General features: G+C 38.3%; 5 protein-coding genes across 5 annotated transcripts; 3 read left to right on the top strand and 2 right to left on the bottom strand.

Annotated features, from left to right (window-relative positions):
* Positions 1–459: 459 nt before the first annotated feature.
* On the bottom strand, positions 460–3,900 carry LOC133726279 (uncharacterized). The gene is made up of 7 exons (XM_062153789.1): positions 3,738–3,900; positions 2,536–3,149; positions 2,360–2,441; positions 2,128–2,194; positions 1,346–1,531; positions 1,191–1,251; positions 460–939 (listed from the first exon to the last, which is right to left on the bottom strand). The coding sequence occupies exons 2-7, from the start codon at positions 3,041–3,043 to the stop codon at positions 740–742; spliced, it is 1,104 nt and encodes a 367-aa protein (XP_062009773.1). The 5' UTR covers positions 3,044–3,149; positions 3,738–3,900; the 3' UTR covers positions 460–739.
* A 5,121-nt stretch (positions 3,901–9,021) lies between these two features.
* Positions 9,022–12,760, top strand: LOC133726278 (putative methylesterase 11, chloroplastic). Its single transcript, XM_062153788.1, has 5 exons — positions 9,022–9,604; positions 10,398–10,634; positions 11,213–11,356; positions 11,862–11,993; positions 12,138–12,760. Exons 1-5 carry the CDS (start codon positions 9,236–9,238, stop codon positions 12,414–12,416), a joined length of 1,161 nt encoding a protein of 386 aa, XP_062009772.1. The 5' UTR covers positions 9,022–9,235; the 3' UTR covers positions 12,417–12,760.
* A 393-nt stretch (positions 12,761–13,153) lies between these two features.
* On the top strand, positions 13,154–14,473 carry LOC133745374 (protein SPIRAL1-like 1). Its single transcript, XM_062173436.1, has 3 exons — positions 13,154–13,291; positions 13,729–14,102; positions 14,193–14,473. The coding sequence occupies exons 2-3, from the start codon at positions 13,755–13,757 to the stop codon at positions 14,274–14,276; spliced, it is 432 nt and encodes a 143-aa protein (XP_062029420.1). The 5' UTR covers positions 13,154–13,291; positions 13,729–13,754; the 3' UTR covers positions 14,277–14,473.
* Positions 14,474–15,635: 1,162 nt separating this feature from the next.
* On the top strand, positions 15,636–19,579 carry LOC133726268 (uncharacterized). Its single transcript, XM_062153784.1, has 10 exons — positions 15,636–15,836; positions 16,851–16,980; positions 17,396–17,534; positions 17,612–17,824; positions 17,927–18,065; positions 18,507–18,657; positions 18,764–18,873; positions 19,002–19,099; positions 19,194–19,263; positions 19,368–19,579. The coding sequence occupies exons 1-10, from the start codon at positions 15,744–15,746 to the stop codon at positions 19,452–19,454; spliced, it is 1,230 nt and encodes a 409-aa protein (XP_062009768.1). The 5' UTR covers positions 15,636–15,743; the 3' UTR covers positions 19,455–19,579.
* Positions 19,580–20,513: 934 nt separating this feature from the next.
* On the bottom strand, positions 20,514–23,642 carry LOC133726266 (receptor-like protein kinase FERONIA). Its single transcript, XM_062153782.1, has one exon. The coding sequence runs from the start codon at positions 23,305–23,307 to the stop codon at positions 20,812–20,814; it is 2,496 nt and encodes an 831-aa protein (XP_062009766.1). The 5' UTR covers positions 23,308–23,642; the 3' UTR covers positions 20,514–20,811.
* Positions 23,643–25,520: the final 1,878 nt, after the last annotated feature.

Below are 25,520 nucleotides of genomic sequence, written 5' to 3'. Positions count from 1 at the left end.
CACATTGCATGCGAATAATCCATCAATGGCCCTCAAGGACTGAGATCCATCATTCCATGTTATATCTCCATCACCTTCTTGGAAATTGCTCGTGGTAGTTGGGAATCACTTATTTCTCAGCACCAAAGGGTTAAAGTTCTTCGAAAACTACAACATTTCCGTAATCTAACTTTTCTGACATATAAGCAATGTCCAAAATATTTTCCAAACTAATTTTTGCGTATCCATATCGGCAAATACCAGAATTTTTCGTAGATGAAGGGCTCACCGAAACTATAGTGAAACGGAAAGTGCAAATCTGGTCGGTTCTCACGAACCATATAGCTTGAGCCCAAGAATATATCTAACCACACACACTGAGCCCAAAGAATAAGTCTACCCACACAGATTGAGCCCAAGAGGCCAAGATGAAGAAAAACAACAGCTTCAGCAACTAACATACGAGCCTGCAAACACATCTGAGATCACAAAATGAAATCAACTGTTCACAAAAGGATTCTCTGAGATGGAACAACCAGAAAGTAGAGTAAATTTTAATGTTTTGTTACAATCAATACTTCCACTGGAGTGTTTGATGCGGTAAATTTTTTCAATGACCCGTGGCTGCTTTTGGTCAATCACCAGCTCCACTTGTATTGGTAAAAGCTTTGGAGAATGCTCCTTTCATTGGATTGGAGAAAGATCCACCCAAGACACGAAGGATAGTACTACAAAAATACAACAGATGCAAAATGCATTCCTAGTGCTTACAAGTAGAATTCCAGGTTATCTGGTTGGTTTTTACGGAATACACCGTATTGAGTACCCTGAGGTAAAAGTCCCAAGATGCACTTCTTTCAGTAATAGGTCTTTGACCAAATGGATGTTGGTCTACAAACTCTTGTAGATTTTCAGCTGCGGCCAACTTTTCCAAATAGGTCCGAAGACGACCTCCAGGACCTGTTATATTGCAGTCAGTTATCTTTGCAAACTTTAACCAAAAACTACAAATAATTAAGGTCAAACAATAGTCATTCAGAATTCAAGAACCAAGTCATTCTAAATATGATCTCGTATCAGGGTTTCAGAATGTGTTTCAACTTTCAAGCAAAACAATCATTCTAATAAGTCTACATATCTGTAGACTTGTACAGTTATACAGTACATGTTCATTTTCTAAAATATATATGAAAAGATTAATCTCTTATTACCTAACGCATTGTCGCACCCTCCATGAAACGTGTATGGATAAGGAAAGACCCCAGTATGTGCCTATTACATGAAAGTTCAACATAAATCCAAAAACAAGATTTACTTAATGATTATATTAGGCCCAATCAACCAAGAAGATAAAATGAAATCTTACAGGATTAAGCAGGGCTTTGTACGGAGAATCATCCAACAATAACGTATTAGATTCATTATATACGCCCTTCTCCCATGGAAGACTAGAGTCATCTTCTTCCCAAATTCTCCTCAGATCCTTAAACACCAAGGTCTTGTGCTTATTTTCTAGAGTTCTGAACCCTGTTGTAGTGCAGTGGGATAGATCCTGCAAAACCATTAAAAAATCATCCATCAAGAGTTTCAGATTTGTTGCAAGGAATTCAATATGTGAGCTGTTTTCAGTGAACCTAAGATGATGGCAGAACACACCAGTCATGAGAAAAGTATAAGAAAGCTGATTGCCGACAAGTAAAGGCACATGATCTTTAGTGTTTCCTACTATGAGTCACTACATAATTTGGTTAATAGTTATATTTGTTTTGTTTTGATTGTTGTTCGGCGATATTCATACTGCACTCACTAGGTGATTTGACCATTAATTGAAGGCAATTTTTTGTCAGGATTTAATCCATAGACATAGTAAACTGATTAGGACATGTTTGCTAATAAACCCAGAGGATGAAAAACAAAGGGTAAAATCTTACATGCCTTCCCTTATTTAGAAGATTCTCTAATTTAAGTCCATTGGAAGATCTCATGTTAGACAGTAACTAACGGTATGACCAAGCAAGATGGTTGACTCCAAAATGTTGTAACAATTTATACTCTACAAGGAGCTAGATGATGCACACATACTCCAGCCTTGTTGAAGGCAGATACATCTACGAAACACAAAACAAAGGAACAGATAGAAGTGCTTACCCAACAAAACAGCAACTTGTGCTTTAGATCACCCATTAGATAGTCAACCACTCTTTCCACAATTTTCCTTGAAAGAGTTATTAGGCATTACTGTCAATAATTATTCTTAAACCAATTGACACAATGAGAATATAATTAAAATAAAGGAGGTGGAAGAGAAAACATAAACAATTCTTTCAAACTTCAAATGGTAAATCAACATATAAGAAATAAAGAGCAGTCTATAGGTTACTTGGATCTTGAAGACCACACACCCACTTCAAAACGCTCAAAGCAGAACTTAAGAAAATCAAGATAGTATGGCCTCTTGAAAACTGAACAAACAAAAAAAAAAGTACAATTACAGGCAAAGAACACATAAAGCATTAGACTTTATAAATGAAACAATATCACAAAATTGATCCTTACTTGCTCGTCCTGCAATCCTTATGTCAGATGCAAATCCCTTTGGAGGAGGAGAGACTATATCCGCAATAAGTCCATTAATGTCAAGAATAAGAAGTTTTTTCCCTGTATACCTAAACTGTTCTCTCACAATTGAGCCATGTGAAATTCCTGAGCTGATGTCCTCTTCACAATTAGTTTTAACCGCTCCAGATGAAATAACTAATACATCGCTACCTCTTTCATCTGATAAACTTAAAGTTGACAATCTTTTTATATATTTAGTGTCACCCTGCCCATGTTCCTGAGGCAAATTATGAACTACACCAGTATTTTGCATTAGATTCGGTTTCCTCCTATGTCTCCTTCTTGTTCTCTTTTTCAACACTTGACTTGACTCCGAAATATTTTTGGCAGTGTCCATACCTGTCTCTGGAATTTTAACAAAGGATGGACGGGGTGCTGAATTTGCCAAGAGGTTAACTTGCACTTCACCCTTGGTCATGGAGAAGGAACTAGTATGCCTAATCATATGTAATCTATAAGCTTCTTGGACCGATCGTTTTCTACTATCTGCCTAACTACGTCAGTTTCCAAATCGTTTAGAGCATCCTCTATCATTCCCTCTTCCTAATCGCCTGCAACAAGTTTTCGACAGTAGAGACCAAACATGAGCTATTACCCAAAATGACAAGAAAAACTCATTTCTGTTTCAAAACACTACTTTACCAGTCATGATATGCACCATGCAAAAGTACTCAAATAAATAAAAGAAACGAAACAAGCACTACATTAGTGTCGAATTCGAACACCCACAAATGGGTGAAATCATGCAATTACTCCAACTGAACTCTTTACCTGGTCAACATTTAAGCTACAAAAACTCAACTTAGGTCCAATTAGCAAACATTCTAGTCCAAGTTCTCTGCTTTTCTCAAACTACCAGCTCTAAGCAACTCAAAATCCCATCTTTTCAGAGCCAAATTTTTTCCCACAGAGTAATAGAGTTTCCAAATGAATCCCATCACACCAAACCAAATTAACCAGATGGGCTCTCAATAAAACAGTAAAAAGATTCAAGCTTTGTTTTCCCAGCAAACAAGAACCCACCAATATAACAATGATTTGAAACAGAGAAAATCTAAGGTATTGCATGAAGAATCAGAATAGTTGTATTGCATTAAACCTTGTCAGATTTTGGAGACAGAGAGATAGAAAGTATTGACCTTTGGAGTTCCAGCTTCGCTGAGAATGAAGGAAGCAGAAGAAGAAGAAACAGACGTTTGTGACCTTTCTTTGAGTTAGCGAGAAAGAGAGGGAGAGACAGAACAGGATGTGGGGGGCGGATTTATCGGTAGGCTTAGAAGATTTCAAAGACGAGTACGACCACATTTTTAGTAATCAAAATCAAACCAGACCCGGCCCAGCTACTTATATATTCATGTAAGGTATTGATCCATATGGCAAAAGATATTTTGATGAATGAATGGTCCACTTAACATAAGTTTTTCTTTTATTATGTCCCCCTGCGTCAAATTGTTTGCCCACCCATGTCCTATGGACTCTAGCTACTATCCATTCCACTCTCTGCTTCTCACTTGCTTTCTCAACGTTCTAAAGTTGGGCTTTTGTTGAAAATGTGGAAAGTTATTATTCCTCCCAAAATCAAAATAACTTCAGGCAAAGGTTACTTGCTAGATATAAGATTTTTTTTCTAATTATGATAGATCTTGTCAGTTTTGTCACTCTGATATTGAAACACTAGATCATCTTTTCTTTCATTGCTCTTTTTACCAGACAGGTTTGGCAAAGAAGTTTTCCTTCTTTCTCTTTTGAGGATTGGCATTACTGTTTTTGTTGACTGGCTGGATCATTTATCTTCTCTCAAAGATGATTCCTTTTTCATTGCTCTTATTACTGCTTATTGTTTGTGGAAAGCTAGAAATTATGCTATTTTTAGAGGTAAATTGTCCTTACCTATTCAAATATTTTATGCAGCTTTAACCATGTTTACTGATTTTACTAGATGTAATCCTAAACCCCCCTCAGAAACATGCTTCTAAAGATCTTATTAGATGGAAGCCTCCGAACCGAGGTTCTTTCAAATTAAATTTTAATGGTTTCGTACTTCATAATAATAGCAGTGGTGGTTTGTTTAGAAATACGAATGGTAATCCGGTGTTAGCAGCTCCAAACAATATGGGTTGTAATGATGTTCTTCTTAGTGAAGCGCTAGCTTTACGAGCAGGTCGATCTGCATGCTGCAGTTATTCATGGATTTCTTAACCTGGAGGTAGAAGGAGATTCTAAGCTTCTTAAGTTTGGAGCAACTCTCTTCCTCTGTCTACTAATCATGCTTTCTTTTTTAAATTCTTAGGTTTAGGTTGTGTTAGGGGTTCTACTTTGTAATTTTTTTGTATTTCGAAGAAGAAAAAAACTACTATTGACTCTAACTGCTACTTAGAAATGTCAAGTGGTAGCTTAAGACCATAAAATAAGTAAATAACTATTCAACCTACGGGTTCAAATTGGATCTGAATATCGAAAACCTAACCATTTTTTACTGTGGCACATACGCCCAAATTATATATGAAACTTGAAATGTCAAATTGCAAAATTTTGCAGAAAGGTAAAAAGGATCGGAATGAGAATTCGAATTTGAACTTGATCTCTACTGTCTTAAAACGACCAATGTGAGATATACATATTTTTAAGTTTTAATTTCATCATGTCATCAAAAAAAGTTTTAATTTCATCAATGTTCATCTATTTCGTTGTCAAAAATCACGTGTCTAACATGTGAAGGTTGAAAAACATTAATTTTGAACAAACATGACCAATGAGAGCCTTTCAATGACAAAAAAGGTCAATCAAGTTGAAGGACAACAAAAAGATGAAATAGTATCATCCAATAATATTTCTTCCGATTGAAAAGGCGGTTGAGAATTATGTCTATACGCCAATTTGACCTCTACCTCCATCGATCCAAGCTTATGCAATCTATATCCTATATGGTTCAAGCTAGGGATATATAGCAAATAGTAAAACAAGAAAACTAACCGAATGATCGAGCTTGCCTAGCTACTTAATTTGACTACTCGAAAGATAACTTAATCATGGATGATATGATTGTGAAAGTACATTTCCACTGCTAGCCCACTTCTTGAGATGCAAACTTGGAATGATGATTGTTATTGATGCCTCAAATGCAAACGTGATCCAACTTTTTCTAATATGACGGTGGATCGATCGTAGCTAGCAATTTTGGACCACAGGTCAAACAGATGCTTAGTATTCAAGATATAATTAGTTAAGAGCAAAAGGCACAAGTGAATTGGAGGATGATATGTTCATGAGTACATCATTGGTTACGTGCTCAAACTCTTAAAGTTCAAGCGTGCTCAAGATTACTAGGATCCTGTGCATATAATATGCATGCATAGCATGATCATATCATTCATGCTTAACCTTTCAACATATAATTGTCCAGATTTAGCTCGATTAGTACTGCCTATACATATAAAATATTCTCGTCATCGATCTGCCGAGTGAAGCTAGCTAGGTAGCTAGTAAGTAACTATGCTTTGCTAAGCACAAGGCATCATTCTCTCCAGTTGCAAAAAGCCCCAACGGAATCAAAAAGAACTAAAGAAGAAGAAGTGGTCCAGAATTTATATGAATCGTGGACAAGCTTACCCATCAATCATACCATGCTTTCATATTTCACAAAGTGAAAGTAATTAAATTTCTATATAAAAGAAAGAATCAACTGGGGTTGGCAAGGACGAGTACTGACTACTGAGAGATGGATGAATTGAATAGGGCTAGATATGCAAACAGTTGGGACATTTATATATGAAATCGATCTGCAATCAATACTTTCGACCACCTCATGCCTTCCTTGCTTAAAAAAGAGAGGAAAAGAAACACAAGTAGTACTGTAGTATTGCAGATTGCAGATTGCAGATTGCATATTGCATATTGCAGGACGATATTCAAATTAATTCAGGATCCAACCCACTTCATTTATATATCAGACCAAAAAGAACAACTTTCATTTAATTTATCACAAACCAAGCAATGATGCTACTCATCTAACAACTGACAACAATAAAAGAATACAATATCTTCAATTCCTTCTTTATGATTATCAAATGAGATGATCGAGTTAATAAATTTCTGGAAATTGAATATATATAATTAATTAACACAAAAAAATATGTTTGAAATGCAAAACTCCATCTCTTTTATTCGTTTATATATAAGTTATAGAGAGAGTAGATTCGAATGTGAGATCTCATTCAAGTTCAACATTAATAGGTGATTGATGAAAAAGTCCTCATCCTAACTCTAAAATGTGGTAGCTAGGTAACGTTTAAACACACTAGAAATGATTAGGTAATTTGGCCAAAAGAAAGAAAGAAAAAATTACTAGCTAGCTAGCTATGGAATAGAAATCAAAGTTCGTCTTAATAATTTGCTGCTCTTGTGCTAGACTAGCTAGAAAGTTACCGTATATTTATAACATCCTTCCCATCCATCCCTCTCCTCCCCCTTCCTGTTGTCATTTTTCTCATGCTCGGTACTCAAAAGTTGTTATCAAGAAGTCAATACGACCGTTATAATTAATTACCAATATTCATCTATATTTGCCATAAAAACCATACCTTTTTCAATTGCTCATCAGGTGACTAAGTTTAATTGACAAGCTATCTGTGGTAAAGTAGAGTACGTAGCTAGGAAGACAGTAAGTTCTATTCATAGACTAGTCCTGCAGATAGTAATGTCTCTTCTGCCTGCCTTCAAGGTTTCGACTAAGCCCCTAGCTAAACCCTAAACCTTAACTTATCCATGTTGAAATAATTGGCAGAAGTCAACATATATATTATAGATAGGAAACCTAATTTAATCGCTGTTGTCATAAAAGGAATTGCTGGTCATTGCATACTGAACTTGCTAGATTCGCAGCTAACTAAAATTAATTAAGCACCGATCTTTCTTGACAGGTGGAGTTAAATGCTCACCGGAAATGCCAAGACTGGTCGTTTTCCTAAGACATCACCGTCCTGCGTGCATGCTGTTTAAGTAATTAGGTTTAAGTCGATAAGTATTGCTATCTATATCTATCTATTCATAGTACCCATCTCTTAAATTTTAGTACCAATTATTCTTCAGAGTTGTATAAGTAGCGAGAGCCCTAAATATAGAGAGACCAATAGAGAGACCAATAGCAAAGTCCATTAATTGGAATTTACGTGTCTATAGCTAGGCTGCTGATTCTCCACATGAACGTTAACTACTGGTGTTATGTTAGGAAAAACAATAATAATTACCTTGTTTTTTAGCTAGATTCGTTTCCTTAACTAGCGAGCTATAGCTATATCATTTCTTTAATATTCCAGAAACTAATTAGAGGGTTTTACAGATAAGTGAGATAACTGGAGTTTTAAATTAACTTAAAAATGATGCTTCGAGTTACTGGCTTCCACGTTATGGTGAGGATGGGTACTACTACTATTGGGTTTGAACTAGAATGAGTTGTGAGGCACTTCATAGCTAGGGAGAGTTTAGGGTGGGGATTTCTAGTGCAATAAACAAGTTAGACAACTACAATCTCTACCATTTGTTAATTATGTTAACTATCTGGATTGCATGAAAACTAAAATGTTCTGAAATTAACCATCTATTCTAGAAATTAGAAAAAAAAAAAAAAAACTATAAATACATGTTCTTGAGTCGTAAATGCATGCAATTTTGTTCCACCCATTTATTATGTGAGTGAACCAAGAACTACTTCTCAATTTTAGTTTGGATGGATTTAGCTTCACAATTTATTTTTGATTTCTGTAATTGATACCTAGAGGTGGCAAACGGGCCACTAAGCACGAGCACGGTACGGGCCCGGCAAGCTTAAAAGCGGCCCGGCACGGCCCAAGCCCGTTAGTGGCCCGGCACGACCCGAGCATGTTAAAATAACGGGTCGGGCTGGGCCTAAGAATATTGGCCCATTGGCCCGGCCCGGCCCGAGCCCGTAATGGGCTCGGCACGGCCCGAGCACGACATATTGTGGGCCGGCCCGTTACAAACACAAAATTTCATTTTGTTTTTAAAAATATTTAAAAACTACAAATTACACACTCTAAATTTTTAACATTCAAAATATGGGTAGATAAATCGACTAAGATAGACATAAATATGTCGGTGCAGGTGTCCTGGCGCTGGGATACCACTGCATGGGTGTGTGAGTTACTAACAACTAACCCGATCAAAAAAAAAAGATAGACATAAATATATGAGAGATATATATATTAGGTTTAAAATATTTAGAAATGTGTGGATATTTTTTTTTTTTTGAGTTAATAAAAAAATAAAAAAACAAAGAATGTTTACCCACACTCCAAAGTAGAAAGCCTATAGTAGTTACCATTTTTCTGACCAAAAGAAAAAGTAGTTACCATTTTCCACACCACCCTTCTCTAACTCTATATATACGTTTCAAAGTTTCAACTTTTCAAAGTCTCAACACCCCTATTCACCCAACTCACTCAAACCTCCCTCTTTTTCTTTCTCCACCTTCTCCACCCTACTCCTCCAACTTGCCACCACCTCTCTCTCTCTCTCTTCTCCTCTCCAACACTTCACCACCTTCACTTTTTACCCCTCCTCTCTCCAAAGTCTCAATCTTTCACTCCCTCTCTCTCTCTCCATGCACCACTAAACCCAAATGGGCAACCTCTGCGCCATCCTCGCCCCCAAACCCCCCCTCAAGAAAAAGCCCATTAAGCGCCTCCCGAACCCGCCGCCCGTACCCAACTCCAGCACCCGCTGGACCCGGATCCGATCCTCCCGCAAACAAAACCCCGATGACGCTCTCCTCCAAGAACAGGCTCTCGCCGCCGCGATCCTCTTCCAGCAGCACCAGCAAAACGGCGGCGGTTCTATGCCGTTTGATCGCTCCACATCCCTGCGCTACCCCAATAATAACAACTCCAGCTCCAAGAAGGGCAACAGCAACGTCTTGCCACGTAGCTCCAGCACTCGGGCTCGGTCGCTAACCGACCCGCTGCTCCAGCCACACCAGCTTGTGACGCAGGTGAGGGTTTATAGGGTTTTGGCTAATTTTGGTAACACCAACTTAACATTTGGATTTTGTGTCGTTGTGTATGTAGTTTTCCTGGGTTCTATTTTTGGGTTTTTTTTGGATGTAGCTTTTGATTATGGAATTGATGAGTTTGTATTGTAGTACGTCATTTTCGTGATTTTGAGTGGTTATGGAGTTTCTTAATGAGGTTTGTAATGTAGTTGGGTCATTATGGTTTTTGAAAAATTTGGGATCTTTTGTTGTTGGGAAGAAATAAATGATGGCTTAAAGGTTGAAACTTTGCTTTCAGAGTAGTTATCTATAACCAGGACGGTAATTTTCATTTGTGATTAGATTGTGCTATCTCTTCATACAAGTGTACAGACACATGGATGTCTGTTTCTGTGTAGTCCTCGATTTGTGTGTATGCATTTGTATATGCAAAGGATAATGGAATTTTGCTTTAACTAAATTTTTTTGCATTACTTATCATTTATTAAGGCATGCTGATTTTTATTTTGATGTGAGGAACTGGTGGTTTTAAGCTTATTGTTACTATGACAGAGTCCAGTCATAAATTTGGCTTAAAATTATAACAGAGTATATCTATTAACATGAACATGGACTTATTAAAGAGAATTAGAAATCCAAAAGGATAAATTTGATTTGCCAATCAGGGTGATGCACCTTTTGTTGTTGTGTTGAATTCCTCTGTTGAGATTGTTTAACTGTGGTCCGTTTCACTAACATTTGGAGGAATGTGTTTAACTGGCTTCTAATATTTTTTTTGTTTGTGTTTTGATAGGATGTAAAGATTGATGATCTTGAGACCAACCACTTTGTTCTTGTACATGGAGGCGGGTTTGGTGCTTGGTGTTGGTATAAAACCATTGCACTTCTAGAAGAGAGTGGTTATAAAGTTAATGCCATAGACTTAACTGGTTCTGGAATTCATTCATCTGATACAAACACCATTGCAAGTCTTTCAGAATATGTGAAGCCGCTTACTGATTTTCTTGAAAAGCTTCCTGATGGAAAAAAGGTAAATTGAATTGTCTTCCGATCAACTTTCTCGTCCCTAATCGCATTTCAATATTTATATGTGCTGCTGTTTTAGCTTGGTTTTCTTACCATGGCCTCTCGAGAGTTTTGGTGAAATCAAGATGTTGTACTACTTAATATTCATTGCTATCTTTGACTATGTGCTCAAATTGTTGATAATTAAAGCATGCCTATCATGAGTCAAGTTTATGAATTTGAGATCCTCTCTTTTGGGTTGCTCTTGAGTCACACATAAAAGAAAATAGAAAAAAAAATGATAATGGGACAAATTGATATGATGAAACTGACGCACAGGGGTCATCTAATTCTAACCTATATTTGAAAGGGGTCCTGCTGTTTTGTAGACCTACTTACCAGATCTGTCACTGCATCACACTGTATATTTTGTCAACAGATAATGGTCAGATAACTGTTAGCTTATTGTTGCATGTAGCTTTTCAGAATCATCTGCCTAAGTTTGTTGGGTTTACGTATGAGCTATATTTGGTACAGAAGCTACTGTCATTCTTGAGTATATAACTTCCTCTCTGTTTTGAACTTCGTTTTTATATTATCCAGGTGATCTTGGTGGGCCATGATTTTGGTGGCGCGTGCATATCGTATGCAATGGAGTTGTTTCCATCTAAAGTTGCGAAAGCCATTTTTCTTGCTGCTGCAATGTTGAAAAATGGACAGAGCACCCTTGATACGTTCTCCCAACAGGTTTTCTCTCGGCCTTTTTCTCTTCAAATTTGTTTTGTTGTTTTGTTTTTTTTTTTTCATCCATGAAATGCATTTTGAAAACTGAATTCATTATTTATTCCTTGACTATTTTGAGAAATATTGAATAGCAATGAAACATTACTAGAATTAGAAACCTGGAGTAGTTATAGATGTATTTGCTTCTCAAACTCTCTCTTATGGACTACTCTGTTCTATGTAATTTGCGCTAGTATAGTAGTATTTGCCTCTGATCCTGTCAAGATTTACAACGGGATGTTTATACTCAAATGGAGAGACCCTTATAAGAATGCAATTGAAGTTGAAAAACCTTTGTTGGGATTGAAAGGGCAGCTCAATTATTTGTAGAGCTGATAAGGGTACCTTAATCCTTGCATTTCCAAGACTGAGGGAATTAAGGGATGGGATTTTATGGGTGCTTATCATAATAATTCCGGAATGTTTTTATATAGATTGATTGAATGACTAATGCTTAGCGTTATTGCAGGCAACTTCAGATGATCTTATGCGACAGGCTCAGATATTTTTGTATGCAAATGGGAATAATCAGCCTCCAACTGCTATTGATCTAGATAAATCAATGTTGAAGGATTTGTTATTCAACCAAAGTCCTTCCAAGGTATGCACAATTTTGTTTTGCAACATACGAATAAAAGTTCGAGGTCCTTCTATCCATTTTGGACTACGCATGCGTGCATGTATGCTTGTTCCTCCATTTCCCTAATCAGTTCCACTCACTTATGTTTTGCTTTTTCCAATCTAGGATGTTGCATTGGCATCTGTTTCAATGAGACCGATTCCATTTGCCCCAGTTCTGGAGAAAGTTTCACTTTCTGATTCGAAATATGGATCAGTTAGGCGGTTTTATATAGAAACATTAGAAGACAATGCCATACCCATCACAGTCCAAGAGAGCATGATAAATGCAAGCCCCCCTGAACAGGTTCTGCGGTTAAAAGGCGCTGATCACTCGCCTTTCTTCTCAAAGCCTCAAGCGCTGCACAAGTTATTGGTAGAGATCTCAAAGATTTCTTCACCTTAGAAATGCCTTTTAGGCTAGATGGCTAGTGAAGTTCTGCTGACACAATAGAAAAAGCCACTGAAATCGTCAGTAATTTATGCAATTGCATTAGAGAGGATTGCAAAGCGTGTAAATGCACATAGGAGTGAAATTGTTGTGCGAGTGTTCATTTGATAACACGAGATATCTTCACATGTTCTTTGAGGTGTTTTTTCTCCCTGGGGACTGGGAATGACGTGACATACCGGAGTGTTCATATTTATGCTGCTGAAAATTACATTTCAAGAAGTGCACAGAAGAATGTATCATGGAGGGCGATTGTATATCAAACTAATGCACATATCAATTTAGAGTATTGTTGTTAACATCCAGGATGCCAAATTGGTTTTTCACATCATCTGTATATTTGGTCTCTACGCCAAAGTTCCCCAGTTCCACGTTGCAAACTCGGATGTTTACCATTTTTACATGTGAAGTTATCACTTAGCTTCATCAACAAGCAAGTTTTCGCGTTCTGTTGGAGAAATGTAACTCTAGTGGTTAAGAATATATAACTCTTCACTCTGCGGTTGAAATCTTTTTTCCGTGGTGTGAGTAAAAAGTTTCCCATCACCGCTAATTATTAGGAAAAATAGAAAAAAAAAACAAACAAACAACAAGTATTATGGGCCCACGTGACAGACAAAGCCCAACTGCATTGGCGTTTGTCTTAGCCGAACTGATTTTGCCATCTCAGAAATTGACCACGTCTACAAACCATAATTTACCTTTCAAAAAAAAAAACAAACCATAATTTAAATACCGAGCATACAAATTCTGAATCATTAGTTTCACAAGAGTCTGTTTCTCCTGGCAATTGGCTCCAAAAGTTTGGTCCCAGAAGAAGCAAGAACAAAGTATGCAATCTAAACAAAAATGACATCCTTTTGAGCTTCGAATTTCGAATTATTTTTCATGTTAAATCTGTTGTTTCTTTCTCAAGGAAAATTAGGGATCTTATAAATGTAATGTTTGTACTTGTGTAATCTAATATTTTGATCTGTTTTCCTCTGGATTCTTGATTATGACTCCTTTTTCAAAACCTGTTTATCATTCAATGTTCTGCTGGTAACAATTATTGACTACCTATGGAATGCTGCAATTATTTTCCATGTGATTTGTTGCCAGACCTTGTTTATGAAGAAAATTGGACCAGCAATGGTTTCAACTTGCTGTAAATTTTAAATTCTCTTTGAGTCTTTCTTGTGATCCCTCCGACAAGTTCTTGATGAAATTTCAATCATATACGAAATCTTCATTACGTTCTCATTGATGAAATGACATATTTGTTTAGGATTTCTTGCTGAACATAACCAAACAATGGGCCGCGGAGTCAGCTGTGGTGGTGGACAAAGTTCATTGGGATACTTGTTTGGAGGTGGAGCAGAGGCTGTTCCAAACAACACTCGTTCTCTGAATAGGACTTCTTCTGCTAGCTCGATACCAATTGAAATGCAACCTCCAGCAGGCATTCCCACAAAAAGGGATGCAGTTGATAAGCAAGTCCCAGCTTCAAGCAATAATCCCACAAACACAATACCGTCTCCGAATAAGACTAGTGCTCCTGCTACAAATCCAATTGACAAGAATATTCCAGCAGGCATTCAGAGCAATCCCACAAATAATTACTTGCGTTTGGATGGCCAAAACTGTGGCAACTTCATCACGGTATATAATCTTAGTATCAACATTTTTGATCATATTGTTTCATGAATGTTGGTACTTCTGAATGAAAATTGGTTCTTTATGTTAATGCAGGATCGACCATCTAGGAAGGTTCATTCAGCTCCGGGAGGTGGATCGTCCCTCGGATACTTGTTTGGCGGTAGTGATGGGAAATGATTCTTGCTTCTGAATAATGCATCAGCACTCAGCAGCTGAGTTTTAGAACGGATAATGTGTAACATTATATATCCCAGAAAAATCGAAGTTTATAGTTTTATACAATGAAACTGTGAACTAAATCTTAATGACAAATACATGATGTAAGTGTGTACAATGGGATTCTTGTGATTGGACATATTTGCTTCACCCTGGTCCCTGGATTTTCATTACTTAAAGCAACTGCAAAATGCACTAGTTCTGTAGTTCTTCTTTGTCTTTCGGTCTTAATGAATCATAACGCACCAGCTCGATGATAGCTCATTCAGTTTGCTACCAGTATTGGTTTGTTGATTGAAACTTCATCGTGATTCAAGTGATGCATTATATATGAACACATCTGGATATCTAGAATTGTGAAAATTGTTGAGTCCGGCCAGTATGGTCACTATGGTGGATTAGGAGCAAACATAAAAAATTGAGCTGTGTTGATAAAATGACAATCAAATCTTGTAGTATATGAAGTATTCTACAAATTCCGAGTATTCTATGGAAGCAAAGTTCAAAAATGTATTTAACATTTTGTTCGGTTTAACTGTGCTAATTGCATGCGCTCTAAATATGATTATACGAACTAGTTGTACTTTAAAACGACTGCATTGCACTATTGTACAATCGTAGAGCAAATGAGATCGTCTTTTCTTCTTGATCAACAAACAAAAGTCCAACAGGGAAACACAATTTTGTAGTAAAATAAAAATTGTATTTGACCACTGAGTGAATCGAAGTCCGAAAGTTTGTTAGCGTAGATTTAACTTACAATACTAATGCGATTGTCAGTATAATAATTCACGGTTATGATATGTTAAGTAGTTTTTATTTCCTGAATATTTAGGTAACGGAAAGTGTAATGAATTAACGATCAAGTTTTTGTAACAATGTAGGACCAGCTAGGATTGAACTTTTCAGCACCTAAAAACTGAAATGGTCATGAATCGCACCGATAGATTTCATTTGGTTCGGTCGGCAGTTAGGCTCCCTAAAAACAAACGAAAATCAATGATGCTGACTATGCCAAAAACGACTGAATGTTGCATTTTTATGCGAATCTAACCTAAATATGGTGAATTTTAGCCAAAACCGAACTAAATCGCGCCAAAACTCCCACAAATTCAGTTTTCGTCAATTTGGGTAGCAATCAGTCATTGAAATCAAGGTGGCCACTGGCCAGTTCCGGCCAAAAAATTTGAAACCGAGACCACCCTTCTAATCTAGAACTAGCAATGAGCACATCATGGGCCTAATTAAAAGATAAATAATATGGGCCGAAGATAAGAAAAGTAAAGCCCTAAACCACAGAATAACATTCCTGTGAAACTCTGCCGTCAATAAACGACTGAGAGTCCTTGAGGTAGCGTTATCTAGGGTTTTGAAGCTGCTGCCAGAGAAAGAGAAAAACCCAATCGCAGCTGCACAGAGCTTCAAACAATGACGACGATAGTCCCGACCTCCGAGGAAGATCCGGCTCTCGCCGTCGTCCGATACGCCTCCGAGCAAGCCTGGGCCGACGCCGGCGCTGAGGTACCTCCTCCTCTCTTTCCTCCTTCAAAAACCCTCTCTGTCTTTCAACTTTCATGGATTTCATCTTCTTCGTTAAATCCTGACCTGAAAAAACGTTGAAAAGAAGTAGAATTGTATACGCATCGGTTAAAAAGAGCAATCTTAGCAGATGTAGTGAGTATTGATTGATATGATTGTGTGGTAAGAATCTTAGAAACAGTGAAATAGCTGCATAGAATTTGAGGGATTCGTAATAGGCATTCCTTTGTTTCGTGGCGAAAGTATGGTTTAAGCTAGATTATTATATTTTTTTTTTTAGAACAAAAGAAGAAAACAAATGAACCAATTTGGACTTTGTAGAGCACTAACACCATTTCCATGGGAATCGAGGGGCGATAGGTTGAGATGGGAAGTGGCATAGTATTATTATTATTTTGAGAAATGGTGGAGTTGTGGATGCAAAAGTTGAATTTATACAATTAGTGTTTTGATTATGGAGGAGTTTTAAATGTTGCAAAGGGGTTGAAGGACTGCGTACGTTTAATTTTATCAAGATGTACTAGCAAAGTGCAGCCCTGTTCTGGACCAATTACATTTTCAAATTTGTAGAAAGTTTTATGTTTGTTGATAGAAGAAGATTAATCTTTTCGCTGTCATTTGTTTTCTTTTGCATAAATTTCATTAGGAAAAATATTTTTTTATGGTGACATGCATAATCAAAGAGACAGAACAAATTCATCTGCATTCAGGCCATGGTCATTCAAATTGACACGTGTTTATATGCAATGGGAAAAGCTTAAACATGGTTTATTAAGCTTTGTTAAAATATTTGTTTCCTAGACCCTTGTTGTTTTTTTTTTTTTAGATATCTATATTCTCTCTTCATAAGTTATTACCAATCACATTCTTGTTTCTGGATAACTATATAAATACTTGTATTGTATATAAACAGTATGCATGTCACTCATGTGCCTGATAGAAGAATGTAAATTCCGATTGGAGTCGGTTATTTATCTATGTCATAATTATCTGCAGGTTGCGGACGAGCATGTTAAAAGACTCTGTGACGAAGCCATACAATGTGTGAAAAATGCCAGGTGGTTCGATTTGGTGTCACTTATGCTAACTTCAGCTGATGTGATACTATCAAAGGTCTCAGACAAAGGTACTGTAAGCTATTGTTTTTCTAATGCCCTTTTAGCAGTTGGAGGCTCAGTGTTGCATGACTGCATGATACAATGACATATCTACTATTTAGCTAGTGATGTGAACTGCATGCTGTTGATGGTCCAGAGTTTTTATTTCTACCCTTGTTGCATCAATATAGTAATAATCCTTGCTTCAAGCTTAGCCACTGTTTTTTGGTTAGTGACCTAGCCCTTATGGTTACAAAGATTGCTAATGTCTTTACAACAGTGGGAATTGTAATAGGATTGGACCATATGATCACTACTGATCACCTCCTGCAAATTTAACAATAAGCAAATGATAGTTGAATGGTGACAAGTGTTTTGTTTTTATCGTCAATATTCATCTATCTTTGGTTTAACATACAAGAATTCATGTTGTTTTGTTCGCAGATCTTGAGTGCATCTTCACTGTTATCTGCAATGTTGTTACAAATTCTGAAAGTCTAGATGAAATACGTCAGATGGCAGAACTTATATCTGGAAAGGTTACACAGCAACCAAGTGACAAACCTGCATCGCGCTTAAAGATGTAATACACCATTGTGATTGTGACATTTGCGTATATGATTTTGAATGTACTTTTGATGTTTATCATTTTTATTACAGTTTGTTCAATCTGTACAACCTACTGGAGGACCCATATAGTCGGTTCGCTGTTTACTTGAGCGCTCTAAATTTGGCCATCAATGGAAAGGTCACTGAGCATGTCCTCCCTTCATTCAAACAGATAGATAGTTTCTTGAAAGAGTGGAATATTGGGGTCTCGGACCAGAGGGTGCTATTTCTTACCATATCTAATGTTTTAAAAGAACATAAAAGGTATCCTATGCATATCCCTTTCCTATGAAGTTTTATTTTTATGTAAATGCCTTTTCTAAATTAGTTATAAAATATTTGATTATTTCTTTGTTGTATTTTCAGCTTGGCAAAGGAGTCTTTCAAGTTCCTAACTAAATACTTGGCAACATTTTCTGGCGAAGATGCACATGTTTTGAGCCAAGCCAAGGATGAGGCTGTTCGCACAATTGTGGAATTTGTGAAGACACCAGACATGTTTCAGGTATTGTAATGTCTTGTGGAATTGCGAAGATGTTGCATAGCACTTTCTTAGTCCTATTTCTACTTTGTGCATGTTCATCCTAGTTACTTGTATTTTTTTTTCTTTTGTTTTTTTGTTTCAATATATTCCAATTTTATGAGGTAGACTCAGGCTCCCTCATATAATGTCATCTGCAGTTACATATAAGTCTTTGTTTAGATTTTAGACATTGGTCATAAGCAAGAGGAAGTGCTGGCTTAAGGTCAGCCCTTTCAAACCTCTAGATAATTGGCACATGGCTCAGATGTTCAGTGTCTTTCTAGTAGGATTGTCTTTTGCAGTAGTTTTTCTGGTTTTTATTGGACCTTAGTCCAGTTTCTTATTTTTCTTTCTTTGGGAAAGAAATTCCACACGGCTTGGTTGTTCAGAAAATTGATTTTTGTGTGCGTTGTTACATTGCAGTGTGATTTGCTAGATATGCCTGCTGTAGCGCAGTTGGAGAAGGATGGTAAACATGCATTGGCATATCAGCTTTTGAGGGTATTTTTGACCCAGAGGCTGGATGCATACTTGGAGTTTCAGGCAGCAAATTCTAGTCTGCTACAAAGCTACGGTAAAATTTTAGTTCCACGTCATTTATAAATGTGGGCTATGGCTGTGTTCTTCAACAGTAGATGTATTCTAATTGCTTACAAAGGGTGTTTGTTGACATTTTGCAGGTCTGGTCCATGAAGATTGTATTACTAAGATGAGGTTGATTTCATTGATGGATCTTGGCTCTGACGAATCGGGACAAATTCCTTATAGTCTCATCAGAGATACACTTCAGGTTGGTTTGGATTACCTTTTCTGGTCCTGCTGGTTTTCCTTTCTCATCTTTGGTTTGGATTACCTTTTCTGGTCCTGCTGGTTTTCCTTTCTCATCTTGTTAATAATATTTATGCACTCTTCTGACAGATTAATGATGATGAAGTGGAACCTTGGGTGGTTAAGGCTATAACAGCCAAGTTATTGGACTGTAAGATGGACCAGATGAATGAAGTTGTAATTGTAACGTAAGTTTGTGTTTGTTGTAATAAATATATGTTTTACTGATTCATTGTTTTTGGCATAGGATTTGAGTAATCTGTTTTAATGCTTGGTATGCAGCCGCTCTACTCAGCGTGTGTTTGGCAAGGAGCAATGGCATACCCTTAAGACAAAGCTAGCATCTTGGAGGGTAAATAGCTGCCTTCAGTGCTTAATCTTTTATTTGTCATTTTGCAGTCTATTGTCGAAATTTGATTTATTGTGTATCAATCAGTGACAAAATTCTCATTTCAGGGCAATATTGCACATGTCATCAGCACTGTTCAAGCTAACAGGCCCGCTGAAGATGGTGCCCAGGCAACTCAAGGCTTGGTTCGTTAGGATGCTCCTTTTTTCTTCTCTTTTCCCTTATTAGTTAGTTTGGACCATATGATGTGACAATCCAAATGTCTTGGAATTTTTGACGGATAGTGTTTTGTTATATCTATGAATCTATTATCACTCTACACTTTTCTAATGGTGAATGACTGCTGGGCTTATAGACCGAAGCGTGGACTACACTTGGATGTCATTTGCAGAGAATATTGATGAGTCTGCAAACACATCTGGTATCGAAAAGTGAAATCGACTCTTTTTTTCATTATTCACGCAACTGAGCTAAGCTGTCATTCTGTCTCAGTTTACTTCATATTTTTGTTCATTTATGATGAGCGGGTTGACGCTGGAGTTCATAAGCAATGCAATTTTTTTTTTTTTTTGATGACAGAATACACAAAGCAATTTTTCTTTGGTATAAGAATATTTACAATCATTTACAAAATTTGACTGTACAATAAAGACTGAATCTGAAAATGATTCATGGGAGTTGGGACTATGTTAGAACGAGTTGATCTTCTCTAGTGTAACTAAAAAAATATAGTTCAATGTCCCTTATCATCAATTTCCTTGTAATAAGCTTTTCAAAATGGAGAAAAATAGGAACTCATTGTGACGGCCCATCTGAAATTCGGAGTAGATAAAAACTGCTTGGAACTCGAACCCGAAGCCAACTTGGTTGGCTCCCAAATTGCTCAGTTTAAAACCCCAAATCTCAATTGAAAACTTAAAACTCCAATTCCCAATTCACATCAAAACGCCACCGCATGGAAGCTCCAAGTCCTACCCAGATACAGTTTATGGTAACATGGGTGATCTCTAGGAATTCAAAGTCTCTAGCTTTGTTCTGTATCACTTCAGAGATGTGTGCAGGTTATACTCCTTGTATTCTTTTTCACTTCCAATCGAATTTTAGTTTGGAAAAGCAGAAGTTAATGTTTTTTTTGCTCGTTTTAGAATAGGAATTGAGATTTCGGGCGATTTACTACATCTTTTGCAAGTGATGTTAATTTAGTTTCATGCAATGTTCTTCGGGTTCCATAATGTTCATTTTGATATTTACTGAAATTTTGTGCAATTACAAAGGCATTACCATTTTATGCTTTCTATATGACTATTTGAGTGCTCATATCATTTCTGTTTCACTTGACTGGAAATAGTCGCTTCTGAAATTCTATACATTGGTGATACTTATGGGAATTTTGCAAAGGATGATAATTTAGAATGCACTGTTATCTGATTTGAATACTCATTTCAACTGATATTGCATTGCTGGGTTTAGATTCATTGAAGTATTAGACGTAGCGTATTTCTTACCTTACAACTAACATTGTATTCCAGAGAAAATTGTAGGGGAACAGTCTCATCTCCCACTTGGGTTGTTGATCTCAGAAAAGATTGTCCCAGATATGCATATAATGGAATTGTTGTTTGCACAACTTTGCTCACTACTGTTTGTTTCAGTTTTACCAGTCCTTTCAGTGCAGTTGATGTTCCCCTCTGCGCTCGGTTGAAGGTCCAAAGCAAGCTCAAGCCCTCTTACAACATCATTCATAGATGGCCGTTTGGTCCCATCATCATGCATGCAACTGATAGCTACATCAGAGAATATATTCAAGCACCCGGCTGCAATCTTACATCTCAAACTTGGATCAATGATTTGATCAAGTTCTCCGTTCTGATGACAGCTCTTGGCCCACTCAGCCAGGCTGGCTTGCCTCAGCTCTTCTGTATGTATCACTGCTGGCCTTGCACATAATACCTCGCACAGAACTACACCAAATGAGTAGACGTCTGACTTCTCAGTCAGATGTTGTCGTCGGTAGTATTCTGGATCCAGATACCCGAAACTGCCTTTCACAATCGTGCTGATGTGGGTTTTGGCCATGTTTGTTGTGCCTTTGGACAGCCCGAAATCTGAAACCTTGGCCACCCAGTTGTCATCCAATAAGATGTTTGTGCTCTTCACATCTCGGTGAATGATGGTGCCCTTCACACCACTATGGAGGTACTGCAATCCTCTAGCTGCACCAATACAAATCTGAAGCCGTTGTTCCCAAAGAAGAGGTGGAGTATTAGTGTGGTAGAGATGGTCACGGAGGGTCCCTTGTGCCATGTAATCATACACTAAGATCATCTCTCCTTTATCAGTACAACATCCAATGAGTGAAACCAAATGGCGATGACGGAGTTGGGAGAGCATCTCAATTTCAGTCTCAAACTCACGGACACCTTGGGATGATTCTGGTTTCAGCCGTTTGATTGCAACTGGAGTGGCACCACCATCAATGCATCCTTTATATACATTACCAAAACCTCCACCTCCAATGATAAAAGCATCACTGAAGTTTTTGGTGGCGGCTTTGATCTCTGCCAGTGAAAAGTAGCGACACGGATATGATGACCCGGGGGTGGTCGTGAACTTCCTTATCCTGTAGTCAGGGTCCTTGACTTTCCATCTTTTCCTGAAAACCAAGTATCCGAGGACAGAGAACACAAGTATGCTGGAAACTACACCAGCAACGAGGACAAGCACAGGAAACGATTTACTATGCGGTGTCATTGTTGGGTCTGGGTTGGTTTTGAGATCACCTTTTGGGTCAATTAGCTTGAAGATTTCGAGTCCATTCAACATTGCATCCTTGTATTCGGTCAACCCATCTACTCGGGATGCTTGCAATGCAATAGAGAGATTAACTTTTTTCTGGCTTCCAGGGCCAAGCATGAGCAAGGTGTAGTCTCTGAGTGTTGGTATCCCATTTCCACCACTCCATAGAATTACGTCTGCTCCTTGTTCAGCAGTTTGATTGGCTAGGTAAATTACAAATGTCCTCTCTCCGCTCTTGGTAACGTCAGACTCAAACTCACAAAAATGCAATCTAACCAGGTAGGAGAAGTTAGAGTCTACAGGAAATGACCAAGTGAGATTGTAACTCTTGTTGATAGTATTGTTCATCCACAGGGACCGACCTGTATTGTAAACTTCTTTTGGAGCAGAGTACTCTGGAGTTTCGACAAAATTGAGCTCAACTGTATTGTTCTGTGCTAGCACGCTGTATTTTTTACTAAAACCATCCAAATACATGTCGTCGGCAGCGTCCCATTTCCGGTACATTCCGGTGTCTTCAGTAGTGTTGATTGGCTTTCCGCCTATGTTGATTCGGTACACCATGTCCAGAGCTATTCTGCTTTCGAATGAATAAGGGCTATCACTGCCGATGGAAAGAACTGAAGTGGTGTAAATTTTGGAGGGCATAGACACGATTTCAATCCCATTGATGAAAGCGTATGCATCTTTGCTGGGACTGAATGTGATGTTCAAACTATGTTGTGTCTCTATGTTGACGCAGAATTCTCTCATGAGCGGCATCTCCCTGTAAGCATCGTCGGCAGTGATGTAAGCTCTGAAGTCTTTGAGGAGGATGTAGCCGCGGATGTAGTGGCTAGCTGTGACAGAGAAGAGGGAGTTGGAGATGTGGAAGTCTGGGTATGAAGCCGGGTTGAAATGCAAGCGGATGAACTTTTTCCCGGGAGAAAGAGGAATTCTGTAAGTGAATTCCGAGTAAGAAAGGCGGGCAGTGGTGTAAGGGACTTGGCTGGCGGATTGTGATAACGACGGAGGTGCTTTTCTGAATTGGGATGTGGCGTTACTGTCACCATCTTGTTTGGGGGAAAATGTTGAGTTGATGTCTCCACTCCAAATCCTGGGGTCATAGCTATTCGAGTGTTGCCCCAAATTGCCACAGTCGAGGGTGATATCATCCGCCGGAGTGTATATAGGTGGCGACTGACCGGCCTCTAGGAGAGTGAGGATGTGGAGAAACAAGGAGAGGTAGAGAGAAATGAAAATCGGTTCCATGGTGACAACTGTTTACAAGCTTTTGTTGTTGCTCGGGACGAATTTCTTGTTAGACAGGATGAAGGCTCATGAAAGCTGCGTACAGAGATTTTCTGAGATACAGATATGTATTGGTCACTGATTGAAATTTCTGTAGGGGAAGGAGGAGATGATCTCATGGGCAGCACTTGACGAATTAACTAGTATTTGAATTGGAATAGGTCTTTAGAGACTTACTGTAATGAAAAGCACTTCTTTTGAATCTAACAGGGCGTTAGCATAGAAAAATAGGGTGTGGCTTAGAAAACTAAGTTCTTGACTACATCTTCATTTGACCTCTAGGCTCTAGCATTTTGTTATTCAACTGCTGTCATTTGTTCTTCATATGATACTTAAACAGTGGAGCAGAAGATTATGAAGGAAGAAAAATTCTTACATACGGCAGCCGCACCATATAGCCGTGCGGCTGCCCAATCAGAACTCATCAAAAATTTCCTCTATTTCGAAACTGTCCCTGCTTTTTAAAAGTAAAATACCCAAAATACCCCTCTGGTAAGGATCTGATTGGTCAACCCGTACCACGTGTTCCTTGCATCTGCCGTACGCAAGACTTTCTCATGAAAGAAGCTTCTTAATGATTTGCAACATCTTGAATAGCTTACAAGTCAATTTTTGGGGTGCATGCGCGTACTCCAATTGAGAATTAACAATTGAATTGACATCAACCAAACAATAAAATATAGTAGTGCTTATTTAGTGTTCGCATTTGCAGTTGGACTTGACAAACTTGCATCTAATTATTTACTCTCTTTTCTTTTTTGGGTGCTTGACCCAAAGCACCAAAATAGACCAAAATCATTCCACTTACCCCAGCAACAAATTTTTATTCCCACTAACACAATTTGAAGTGAAATAACAATTTTGACCTCAGCTTAATTAAAAAACTACATCAATGCCATCGAGTACTCTGTCTTCTCTCTCTCATTGCTCTCCGATCACTCTCTCTCTCTCTCTCAGGCTCCGCCGAACCGAAGACTCCCTTTGTATATCCACCATTGTCGCTTTCCTCCCCCTCTCCACCGCTGTGTTCTTCCTCTTCCCCTCCGACTTGGCCAGATCCAACTCGTCGGAGAAGCTCACCGTGGACCTCTCTAACTTCTTCTTCCTCTGGTTCTCAAATGCGGCAACCCATTCCGATTTCAGCAGCCTCAACTCGCCGCCGGACCTGAGGACCCGATCTGGCAAGGACCTCAGCTTCGTTTTGCAGAACAGACAGCAGTCGTCCTCAACCGAGACTAGAAAATCTTCGATGCCTTCGAGAACGCAGGAGCGCCGATGACCGAGTCCGATATCGCCGGATTTTGCTCGAGAATTCCGATTGCAGTCTCGAACCCGAGCTCTGCCCCAATGAGACATACCGCCGATTCGAGCCTTCTCGGGCCATCAAATCTCAATCTGAACTTCAAATGCTCTAAGAAGAAGATTGGTTTCCATGGATTCTGAATCAGCTTTGAAGATTAGTCTAGTCTTGCTGTATGTTGTGTATGGTTTCTGATAGCCTGGGGGATTTGGTGCAGCAAGAAGAGAGGGTTCCGGTCATCGAGGAAGAAGAAGATTGGGTGCCCAGATCATTTTCTGGGTGCCCAAATCAGATTTTTTTTTTTTTTTTAAGTAACTGGACAGAATGAAAGAAATTTTTTTTTGAATGTCTATTGAGGGGCAATAGACGTCTATTGGGAGGCAATAGACGTTTTAAAATTGATATAATCTCTTCGTTTTTTTCTTTAATCAAATTTTTATTTGTCTAATTTTCGGAATATACTATCTCATTCCCGCTACCGAAAGTTGTATTGGAGGACAATAGACGTCTATTGGGGGGCAATAGAGGTTTATTGACTCTCTATTGGGGGGGGGGGCAATACATGGATGATAGTCGTCTATTGGGGGGCAATAGAAGTCTATTAGGGGGCAATAGATGTCTATTGGGGGCAAAAAAAACTTTCCAGTGAGATTTTCAATAAATTCCGGCGGGTGGCGATTGGTGACCGGATTCCGGCGAAAGTTGATAGGATTCCTGCTGCCGGTGACCAGATTCCGGCGGCCGGTGACGGGGCTCCGGCGGAGTCTCCTATGGTTTCTCTCTCTTCCATTTTCTCTCTCTCTCTCTCTCCCTAAGTAACAAAGGGGTGAGGGTAAAATGGTATTAAAAAAAATTAAAAAAAAAAAAAAAAAAT

This window comes from Rosa rugosa, chromosome 1, assembly GCF_958449725.1.
Source record: "Rosa rugosa chromosome 1, drRosRugo1.1, whole genome shotgun sequence".
In the NCBI taxonomy this organism is placed as follows: Eukaryota; Viridiplantae; Streptophyta; class Magnoliopsida; order Rosales; family Rosaceae; genus Rosa; species Rosa rugosa.
This window is presented reverse-complemented; position numbering and strand designations above follow the sequence as displayed.